Below are 12,477 nucleotides of genomic sequence, written 5' to 3'. Positions count from 1 at the left end.
GATCAAGATCTAATTTAAAACCATGTTATGCACCTTATTCGAGCAATAGGTAGTAAGCATTATCTAAGGATTGGAAGCATATATTAAATGTAAAGATCTATCCGAAAACTTACATCACTTTTCCTCAAAAATAAAGTGTATGTTTAATAAATTAGTTTTGCTTAGAGGAGAATAATTTTTACGATTATTAGCCAAGTGTAATTTAGCTTTTGATGATGCTGAAGAAAGCACGTTAATAACAAATATAAGTAATAAAATATCCTTGATCTATCATAAGAATGCTTTGATTTTGTTAAAATTTTAAATGATGTTTTTTGCCAAATTTTAATTGATTTAATACTTATTTTCTTTAATTAATTAATTAATTATTTTAATGAAATGGAATTTGAAAAGGACTCAGCTAATTTAGTTTTGAGAATAATGTGCATAAATATGTAACATAAGGAAAATCTATGAACACAACTGTTATTATAATTAATTTCTTAAATTAAAACAAGAACAAGATTTCAGTTACATAATACTTGATTAGAATTATAGTATGTATTTCTAAGTATTTTATAAAGAAGGTAATGAAGGAAATTGTTTACATTATATGACCTCCATAGCGATCCCTTAAAATTCTAGGATGTAATTAAAACTGCTTACTGATAAAAAATATATTTTGAATTGTTTACCTTATGTACTTTCCAATTCTTCACAAGTTTTTGCTAATATGGATGAGGCATTTCATTGTAAGTATTTGAATGCAGAGGGAATAAGAGACTGCATAAATTAAACTGTCTTTATGGAATCTAATATTTGAATTTCTGATGAAGTTCGTATTTCCGTTAAAAAATAGTAGTACAGTCGCACTTCTATTTAACGAACACTCTATTTTACTAATTACTTTATTTAACGAAGTTTTTTGCGGGATTCTGCTCTAGCTGTGAATTTCTTTACACAAATGAGACATTATATGTCTTTTGAAAAGGTAATATAATTAAATTTCAAAATGATAAATTGTATACCAACTAAGAGAGATACTGTTTGTTAGTCTTGTTGATATTTATATTAATTTCAACATCCACAAACATTGAGCAAAACTTCAATGCCTTCCCATGATTTTTTACAACTTTACCAATGCCAATGCATATTATGGATTATTGTTCTTGCTTATCTTTGCATTCAAAAAATAATTTTCTGAATAACTAGTCTCCTTTTTAAAGAAATATAGCATTCCTTTAATGAATAGTTATATTTAGTAATGAAAGGACTGCAGGTAAAGCTTTATCAAATACTTTTATTTTTAATACACACGGAATAGAAGATCAAGGAACAACAATTAAAACATAATAAAATGATTTCATTAAAAAAGTTGTAACAGGTTAAACATTCATGCATACATTTCATACTGTATTTTGTTAAATTTTTTGTTGTTCCATGAAAAAAGAGAATCTTTCTCATAAAATGAAAGAAATAATTCTTTCAAATGCCAACTTAGATGGCTTTAAACATTAGCTTTTAAATAATGCTTTCATTTTGTATAACTCCTTGATTCCCTTTAAATGGGTAACTGATATTAAAAAAATAAATGCCATACTTGAAATTAGCAGTGTGAAAATGAAAAAAAAGGTAAATAGGAGAAAATGCTTGTGTTGTCACTTACTTCACGTCTCTGACAGTAACATCAGAACAAAATTCATTGTGGCAAGGAGTGCATGATTACGCCTGTTGTTGACAAGAGCACTGAGTACCATACAGGTGAGAGTTCGACTTTACTGAGTTTCGCCACCAAATTTGATGGAGAGCACCCTGGGGGAACAGGTCAGAAGGTCTCCCACCCCTCTTTCCCTAGCATTAAACTCTCCAGAGGACTTTTGGATAGCCACATATTTAGAGTGATGTGGCTATCCAAAAGTCCTCTGGAGAGGTTAAAAGGTCCTCTGGAGAGATTAAAAGTGGGAAATTGATCTTAACCATAACTCTATTGAAGTTCACACCATGTTATAATTGTGTCTAAAAGACAGATTATTATTTTGAGCTGTGTACAAGGGTAATTTGCTATGCCATGGCAAGGATTTTTTTAATTCAGCCAACCAAGTGCTATAATTTTAAATTAAGCAGCTACCTGTAAATAATTTGAATCTAAGTTCTAGTCTTATCTGATTATTTTGTGTAATGATAAGTCAACTGTAGTTTTACTATGGATTATTTTAGACTGCGAACCATCAGGAATAAACAAATAAATATTTATTTGATTTTAAATTGCCTTAAAGAGGCTATATATGTGTATCTGTATACTTAAATTGTTGTTAAAGAGGATAATTTTCCGGTTAATTAATGTTATCATTAGGTTAGACATAAAGTTCAATAGTCAGTTTAATTTCACACACCAGAGCTTGCTTCTTTAATTGGATAATCCATTCAAATATTGTACAATGAACAAAAAATAAAATTATCTTATACTGTTATTATCTTCTCGCAAATAATCAAGGTAGACTATAGTCCCACTTAGTTTGGTGATTTGAAGTTTAATTGTACTCAAAACTGATTAAAAAAATTCAGCATTCCTAAGCATTCTACACATCTTTAAAGTTATAGAAAGGACATGACAACTATCCCAACCATTAGTTTTTCTCTCAAATATGCACTAAAAAGATTTTTTTAAAAAAATTTTATCCATAATTTTAATTGGGATAATATATTACACACATCCCATAATGAAAAACTGGAACTTCTTTCAAGGTGCACATTATTTCAAAAAGTATAACAAGTTGTTATTTTTCATGAAAACACCTTTACAAAAATAATAAAGGTTATCTTTATAAAGATCTACACTAATAGTATTCATTTATAATTTTGAATGCTTTCATAAAAAATATGCAATAATTCATTTGATAAGGATTACCAATGTAACTCATGATAACTTATGTAACAGTGTATTGCTATTATATGAAACACTCTTACATGTAATTTTAAATACAACAGACAATTTATTTTGGAAAACAATGTGTTTATTTTTGCTCTAAAATAAAAATAAATTAACGTAAATAACATTTTTATATTCTATTAAATTCAAAAGCGCAATACGATTAAATAATAATTTTATTTCAGTTTCACAATTATATCTATGTTACTAATATATATTCCACATATATATATTACTAATACATGCATGATGATTACTATCACATAAGTAATTTTAGGGGAAAATTACAATATACTTTTTTGAAATCAAAGAACAAATTTCTATTTTACATACAATCTTTTAATAAATACATAAGACGGATATACAATCAACTCTCATTAAACTGTCAGTTTTGTAAAGTCCTATAACCAATTGAATAAAATAACAATAAAAAATTCTGACAAACCATCACGATAAAAGTATCATACTAAACTTAAACTATCAGTTTTAGAAGTGATGGGAGGTTAAGTTATTTTGTTTTTCAGTTTAAAGGTCAAGGTCATTTCATCCTTAGAAAAAGGGAACGTACAGTGCATTGTCAGTTCCCCTCTCTTCTGCCACTCTTTCACACAATAACTGGACACCAGTATGTGCTTTCGGCATTTACAGAAAAATAGACAGATGGACAGTCCTTGGAACTTGTGTTCAACTTAAAGTTTTCCCGAGTTATTCCCAGTTTTCTTTAGTTTGAAAGCACAAACTTGAACACTCGTATTCTTTAATAGAATGTCAGAAAAGTGTAAAATTTTAACATTTTTAAAAAATAATAATAATTGAAAAATCAAATCAGCCAAAAGTTGCCTTTGCGAAAGCTCATGGAATCCCTCAAACATTGTTAAATGACATTTTAAATAAAACAGATTGCGATAATAATAATTATTAAAAAATGACAGTGAGTGTCTCGCTACGAAGAAATCAAGAAAGCTCCAATCACCTGGATAAAATATCTTAGGCTACAAAATGTGATGATTTCATTCTAATTTTGAAGAAAACAGCTCGAAGATTGCTGCGGAACTTAAACAAAGAAAAATTTGCAGCTAGTAATGGACGGCTGAAGGTAAGGCATGACTTATTGTTAAATAATAACAAAAAGCATGCGAACAATATTGCCCAAGTGAATTTTTAATGCACATGAATGCATATCTGTTTTACAGAATCTTGCTTGACAAAACTCTTCCTTTAAAGAAGAAAAAAATGCATTGGGGGAAAATACAGTAAGGAAAGACTAGCTGTTTTGCTGGAATCCAACATACATAGCAGTGAAGAGTTGAAACCTATTGTCATAGGAAAATTCAAGGCTGTAAAATTTTTGCCTTTGAGCCATGATGTCAACTCGCAAAGTTTTGCAGAAAGGTAGAGAAATAGCTTTAGTTATTGATAACTATACAGCTCACAACACAGTAAGCAATTTAAAAGCCATTGATGTCCTTTATTAGTTTTAGGTTACAGACTAAAAAAAATGCAATTTAGAATTTAATTTGGATGAATATAATTTGTGGACAGCAAAGTAATCATGCACTTCGAAGAAATTTCAGTGCCAAATACTGTTTCTGAAATAAAAAATTTAAATTTTTCCAAGTCCACTGATGAAAGTGATGATGAACTCGGTCAAGTGCTAATATATAAAGATGCTAAAATTGCAATAGCTGTTGTTAGAAGATTCTGAATTTCTTATAACAAAATAGACAACAAAAATTTTCAATGGTGGGAAAATTTCAAAAAACTGTAGAAAACAACAAACCAGTATTAAAAAAAGCATCCATTACAGAGTTTTTTTAAAGATAAAACAGTATGTAATTTTTGTAAGTTTATTTCTTGATCTGTATAATGAAATTAATTTTAAGTAACACTGTTGCATGCATTTAGAAATGGAATTTGCATGATTATATTTTTTATAATAAGTATAAATATGCCCTATTTCATTTCTAGAAAGTCGGTTTGGTTAAAATGAAAAATTTCATTAACCAACATTTACCATCACTCTGCTCATAACATTGCTTCTAGTATGCTGGGGTGACAATTTAACAAGGGTTGATTGTATAAATTTATCATTTTTTTCTTTTTCTTGAGAACAACACACAAAGAAACAAATTTATCTGATCATTTCCAGTAAGAAAATGTTTTTCAAATTTATTTAAAAAAACTCTGACTTTAAAATATTTCTGTAAGTTTATATTCTGCAGAAAGATATATGAAGAATATAATTATTTAAATTTTACTTTTCATAAAAGTTATTTAAATAAAAAATTTAGATATCAATAATCTTTTATTTTTATACACTGATATATGTGGACAATAAACGGGGAAAATCCAATCCCTCCCTTTTTTGTGGTTAGTGTTGACATACAAAAACATTAAAAAAATTAACAATAGTAGATCCATTTACAGACTTACTATTATTTTGTACTATTCTTGGGAAATGAATATGAATTATTGAGCACTGATGTAATAATTCTTTGTACTGATTTAAACAGATGACAATTGAGAATGAATTGAGCATAGATGAAAGAATGCTTTAGGTCACACAGAAACTAAGTGAATGACCTCTAAAACTGTCAGGCTGATGTAGCTTATGATACACATTTAAACCGATCTTAAAAAATTCTGCTCATATATTGTTTGCCATATCTAAATTTCATTACACAAGATCTCATAAGTAAAATTTACCTCTTTAACCCTCTATACAGCTTGGAATATTTATTGTGATATCTGTAACAACATATATATACATCCATATTAAAATATGTCAACAAAATTAAGGCAATATATCAAAAGAAAACAAATCAGGTATGAAATACCGGGAGAGTTTTTGCATTAAAATCAAAAAAATAATTTGTTCTCATAGCAGTTTTGGGAAATTTGTGCTTTCTTAGAGAAAACCCTGGCCGCCCAGAGGGTTAATAAGTTATTTTCTGAGGTAAATTTTATTTGGTCTAAAAACTTTGAAGTTATTGCCAAAAAGCTTACAGAATTTTTAAAAATTTTAATGAACTACGAAATTTGAATTTTCCACCTCCCACATTAATGTCCTACTCTAAAAATAGTGAATTTAATCACTTAATTATGCTAATTATAGATTTTATTATGAGAAAAATTGTTTCACATCAGCCAAAATATATCTCAGAATTCATTTCTCAAATCATCTTATTTTCACAAAAGTATTTGGTACTATGAATTAAGGAAATTAAAACTATTTCCCCTTCAGTAAATTGTAGCTATCTGAATGCACTGAAATATTGGTTGTCATTTGTATGCATATCAGAAGTAAAAATTAAGTAAAATGTGTAGACATAAAGATAAGGTGCCACAAAATAAAAAGTAATTTTACTAAACACAAGTCATGTGAAGAACCTAATTTGAACTGGAAAATAAAGAGAAATTTCAGCAAAATTTTTTCATTTTAAGTGTAAAACAGCAAATCAGTTTTGATACACTTATTTCTAAAAATTACTTTGAACTTTCAGTGATAAATTCACATTAATTTTACACTTTGTGCACCCATAGTATTGCAAATGGAAAAAAAATAATTCAAAAATATATTAGCTATATGTACATCACTGTGAAAACCAGACATAAACAGAAAACCTTTCTTATATTTTGTTTTTTGACTCCCCCCTGAATATAGGATATATATCAAAACACAACAAATGCTTTATGGAGGGGGGAGGAATTGAAAACTAAATTAGGCATATAAAAACAGCCATAGAAAGTACTGAATGCATTAATATATTTGAAGATTTAATATTTAAATTTACTATTCTTTATGAGCTGCACAAATACCACTGAAGAAACGTCTTAAGTATTTTGTCCTTCAAGCTATTCAAGATAGAAGCAATGATTTTAGACCAAATGATACAATAGTAAAAAAAACTGAAAACGTGATAAGGATATGAAGTAAAAAGTTTTAAGCTTTTAAAATTAAAAGTAGAATGTTCAGTTTAGAATCTTTCTTTAAAAGATATTGCTTTATAATTATGGAGTAATATATGGAATCTACAAATATCTAAAAATGTTATATAAAATCTGTTTTGTTATTTTATATATGATTATATTAATTTCTCAACATGTAGTCTGTTCATTATTATTATGAAAATCTCAAAACCTTTCATGTGGCTTTTAGAATTTATTCAACTTTTATATGGTGGAAAAATATTAGAAAAAATCTACACAAAGTTACCGCATTAAATCATTATACCTACACTGCATTTAGTTGATTAATGAGCATTATTTGAACTCGTTAAAGTAAGCAATAAGAATTAAATATTATTTGTTATCCTCATATACAGATAAACAAATAATGGCAGATTTGTAAAAATGAGTAGAAACTGGTCAGCTCACTATGCTTAATTACTTCATATGTGTAATGAGCAAGAGCTTCATATGTGTAATACAAGATCATCAGATTTCTTATAAAAATGGCTGGTTCAGCCGAGCTGAATAAAAGATGTGAAAAATAAATACATCCGAGATAATGATAAATACTATGAATACTTATAGATATTCAAGACACATGCCTATGATGACAACTTTATTGAAATCCCTATCGTGAGTTATAAAACATTTAGTAACATCAGTGAAATCACAAATAGACACATGGAAACCATAAAACAGACTTGTCAGCATTAAAGGACCTCCAGGATAAACAGTAGCCTTCTGACCAGTGACATTAATAAATTAGGTTAAAGTAAGCAATAAGAAATAAGATTATTATTAACTTCTGAGTTATTTAAACGAAAGGTGGGTTTCCACAAATGCAAGTAAATGGCATCCTGAATTTTTTCCAAATCTATTTAGAGTGACATTTCTTGAAAACGATTCAATAAAAGAAACCAAAGGGAATATTATGAATGCTGTTAAGGGGAGGGGGAATTAGAAATGCAGCAAGATCCTTAAGCCTCTCACCTTGTTCCAAATCACATCTTACTAAATTCGATTATTAAAAGAAAGGATTGGATTAATTAATTTTCATTAAAGCACATGAGGGCTATATGCCTCCATCTTAATACTGACCAACAGCAAACCCTGAAGTATAAAAGTATTATCTTTCTTCCTTCATATGCCACCAATATCCTACACTAACAGATTTTAAGAGCCCCATGCCACAAAACCATAGTAGTCACAAATGCCCATGCCTTATCTATGATTTGAACTCAAACCCACAGCACAGGAATGAGTCTCCATCAGCGATTATACAGTCTAAGACAGCCCTTAAAAAAAGAGAGAAGAGAGAGGAGAGCAAAGATTTACCACTTTTTGAATATATCATTGTAAGCAAAATACAGGATGTTCCAATTCATTGTTAAGTATGTTTCTTTCTTATGTGTATGGAAAATACAATGTTCAATAAAGATATTCTTTTAAAAGAAAAGAAAATTGCTTTAAATATAAAAATTCCAATTGGTTTTATCATAATAGTACATATTATGGAATGAAATAAGTAAATACAATAAAGAAGTGACAATTTTCAAATTTCAGCTCAGTCAATTCTCCTCCTTCCCCCCAAAAAACATCTAATTAAAGACCTATTACTTTCCAGAACAGCTTGAAAATTAATTATTAATTATATTTTTCTACCAGTTCCACCAGGTTTATTTGATGGAATATGATGGAACAGTATCCATTTTTACCACATGAAAGATTCCCACTAAAAATGATTTTTAATTAATCCAATCCTTGATTTTGCACATCAAGGTAAAACTGTATAAAAAGCTTAACAAAATTGGGGGGGAAAAAAAAAGAAGAAGAGAGAGAAAGGTTTCAGATTTTAAATTACGGCCAAAGGGGTGTTTTTTTTAATGTCTTCTGTGTTTACCTTTATTTTTTTATTAATAAATATCATGTTCTTTGCACTTAAACCATAAAATTCAGTTCAACAGCAATGCCACCAAATAATTTTAAAATGAGCATATTTTTAGAATTTCCGATACACAATTCCACGCGCTGGATAAAAAGTCCCCCCATCCCCATAGAGTATTGCCATTGCTCACTTTTAAATCGTTGAATTAGCTAATCAAAAATTCGTTAAAGTTTTACAAAATATGAAATCGATAATAAAACAAATTCCAAGTTGCAAATTTGGGCCTTCAGATGCCATATTCGCAGTAGGATTACATCATTCAAAATTGGATGGCTCTAGGTACCGTTGTTTTATCACATTGCGAGAAACATACACACATTTATGCAGATTTCTTCATTATTTAATTTCTTCAAATATAATACAGGGCGATAGTATTTGGCGGCAACAATTTGAAAAGTGATACATCGTTTATAGGGTTCCGACACAAAATCGCAACAATAGTCCTTCAGGGACAAAGCCCCTTTGGACTAAAAATAAAAGCATTGATAGTAAATTATCACAAGATAAACACCATTATGAACAACACTAATTCTGGATACTCAAGAAAAGTCACTTTCAGTTTCTGTGATGTAGCTCTGGTTTATGGAATTATAATGGGAAAACTCTTCCCCAGAATTATTAAGAGAAACTACAAGTTGTTTATAAACCATTAAACACATAAGCATAATGTATGTATCTCAAGGTCATAATTTCCCTCCCAGTTTTTGCTCATACCATGTCTCATCATCCCCCAAACAGAAATAATTTTTCCTACTTTATCTGAGAATATACAGTTTCAGCCACTTTTCATTCACATGTACTACCACTTACACTTCGAGAGTGAAATGGAAAATGCAAATTCAGAGGACTAAAAATTTTTCAGTACGAAAACATTACTATGATTATGAGAGAAGTAAACTACACTTTGCCTTAAATGTGTTCCAATGATGTAGCTTCACTTGAAAACACATTAAATTAAAGATTCAAACATATTTTGAGATGCTTGAATGGAAGGACAACTAGATGCAATACAGCAATAATTAGTGATTCTTTTTGGTTATTATAGAACTTTCCCCTACATTAGAAAGATTGAAAGCATTTATAATAATTTGTACACCTTCAATTCATTGCAGACTTTCATTCAATTTTAAGCTTGAAGAACTGCAGAATTATGCATCTGTAGCTTACACAGGCGTTTCTGTATAATGCAGTATACTCTCAACCAGGTTTCCTTAAGAGTTTTCAAGGAAAATGTTAAAAGTCCTTCAAGGAATAGTGATAAATATGGCCAGTCACACACTGTCAGTAAAACTGTAACTATAGCACACAAAATTACTTGTCGAAAATGCTAGAAAATTTGCATAAATGTCACAATGTATGCAAATGATCACAGCAGCAAATCAGTTCTACATTTGCTGTAACTGATATAAGGCAAACCTGCTGAATAGGTCATTAGACATTTCATGCACTTATATCAGTTTAATCACTTTTAAAAAGCAATTTTAGTTAAACTTTGTGACAGTCAATTTTGTCAACAAAATTGCTAGAAACCCTCTTCCGAAGCAATATACACATCAAAGGAACTTCGAAGAATAGATAATCAGCCTACACAGTTGACTGGTCAGTTAGGTGTATGAGGTCACATACAGTTTATAGATAGCTTAATGATACATTCACAGGTTAAGAAAAGATACACCCATTACACTGAGTCAGGAGCACAGATGGTGACTATTTAGTGTGATGATTATTTCTTTCAGTATTTAGTCCTATCTACTTCAAATGTTATTCTAGCGCCCATTATTAGATGATAAATGATTCCTGCTATCATTCAATCCATCACTTAACAAATGATTCTCAATTGCTTGGAGGAAATAAGGTTTGCATGTTGCATGGTCCACTTTTCCCTAACTAAAACAAAATGCAGTGTTGCTTATGTTTGCATTGATGCTTTACCTGAGCTACATGGAATGTCAAAGAGTCTCATTTTAAATAATAAATTTCACCATTGCTTAAACACCAAAGATATACATGCAATGCCACAAAGCAGCAAATGAGACAATTTAACTAAACAGCTCAAAAACAATGCAAGATGGATGAGGAAGATATCAGCTATCCTAGCCAATGCAGCATTATGTTTCAGCAAAGCAATGCACATTCCCAAATTTTTTCAAGAATATCTATGAAGTGTCACCTTTATGGTAGCTTGCTATATTTCCAGATTTTAGTGCTTTTGAAAATGTCTTTTATATCATTAGACATAATTTACAGGCTCAAAAAGAGCTTCTTCAAGCAACAGCAAATTTTTTTTTCAAAGGACTGAATAAGCATGAATCCCAAGGCACTATATGACAGGTGCAGACTTTGATGCCACAAATGGTAGTAAAATTCCCTGCTTAGAAAGGTGAAGCCATTTCACACTAGCATGTATTTTTGAGGTAAAAAATGTAATCTAAAAATTTTATCACATCCTTCTAATGATACGATGTCTGCAAATTTCCAGAAAATTGCACTATCTTTTTGGTACATCAATTTCAATTTTATTCGATGTATGCAAATGTAAGGTTGCATGTAATATAAATGTGTCATATTTACATAAGGGCTCAGAAACATGGATGCTAGTTCTAGGTTTTAAAAGGATACTAAACTTGAGAAATGCTTATATAATGAAAAATATTACATGTCTGAAAAAACTACAACAAAATGATGTAGGTAATCAGATTCTTTTTTTTTTTTTAAGGATTAAGATTACTGAGAATTAAAAAAAAGAAAGAAAAATTACTTCCTTCATAAGTTAAAATGAAATTCTGCATTAAATACAATCATACATGAAAATAAATACTATTTCATTATAAATAAATAAAATTCTACCTGGACAATATTTCCCTAATTTTATTAATATAGGAATGAAAAATAAATTAATTCACGAATTTCTTTTGAATTCAATGAAAATACTTTTTAAGTTTGTTTAAAATTATTATGACAACAAAATAAATGCAGATAAAAAACCAACAATAAAACAATAAATGAGTTTGATGCACACTGAAAGATGAGTCTTCAAACAATCTAAAATCTTTTTAAAATTACTTAATATATACATATTTTGTGTGAATTTTAAAAATTATTTACAACATTCATGTACGTATCCAAAGTGAATAATGTTAAAAATTCATAAAACCCTGAATGGGGAAGAAAATAACGTTGAAAAAAAAGTGTGATTAAAAACTTATTATTTTGCTGTTTGTTTAAAAAATGACCAAACTGTTTTTAAAAATAAATTGATGGATAACTTTTTTAAACATCAACTTCTGATTTCATGAAGTTTCTTTTGCAAACTACACAGCACTCCACGCATTTTTTCATATTTTCCAACTGCATCAGGAAGATTTTCAAATGGCAAATGCTCAGTAATTCCTTGGGCAAATTTGTCAGCATCTGGAAGTTTGTTATAAGGATTACCTTGTTCTAAAATTGGTGTACCTTCAGATTTGGATAAAGACAAACTTTTTGAACTTGCAGTTTGGGGAGTTCTAGGAGAGGAAATCGTTTCTTCATTTTCAGAAGAAGAAAATTTATTTTCTGGGATATCACTTGAACATGAGTCACTGCAATCATTCATATCTGAAAAAAGGGAGACAGAAAATTTATCACATATAAAAACTAGCAAATGCAATACTAGAAATACAAAATATTTTTT

General features: G+C 29.2%; 1 protein-coding gene across 3 annotated transcripts in view; it reads right to left on the bottom strand.

Annotated features, from left to right (window-relative positions):
- Positions 1-1,261: 1,261 nt before the first annotated feature.
- The window catches only part of LOC118200378 (zinc finger CCHC domain-containing protein 8 homolog), a 111,817-nt gene continuing 100,601 nt past the window's right edge, over positions 1,262-12,477 (bottom strand). For all 3 annotated transcript variants that reach the window (XM_085815912.1, XM_085815911.1, XM_085815913.1), the window contains one exon: positions 1,262-12,401. In XM_085815912.1, the coding sequence (XP_085672038.1) occupies positions 12,082-12,401 (320 nt within the window). In that variant the 3' untranslated portion in view covers positions 1,262-12,081. The remainder of the gene's footprint in view (positions 12,402-12,477) is intronic.

This window comes from Stegodyphus dumicola, chromosome 4 (assembly GCF_044657685.1).
Source record: "Stegodyphus dumicola isolate Sdum_Otavi_A_Nest chromosome 4, ASM4465768v1".
NCBI lineage: Eukaryota > Metazoa > Arthropoda > Arachnida > Araneae > Eresidae > Stegodyphus > Stegodyphus dumicola.
Note: the sequence above shows the minus strand (reverse complement) of the source record. Positions and strands in the feature narration are given on the sequence as shown.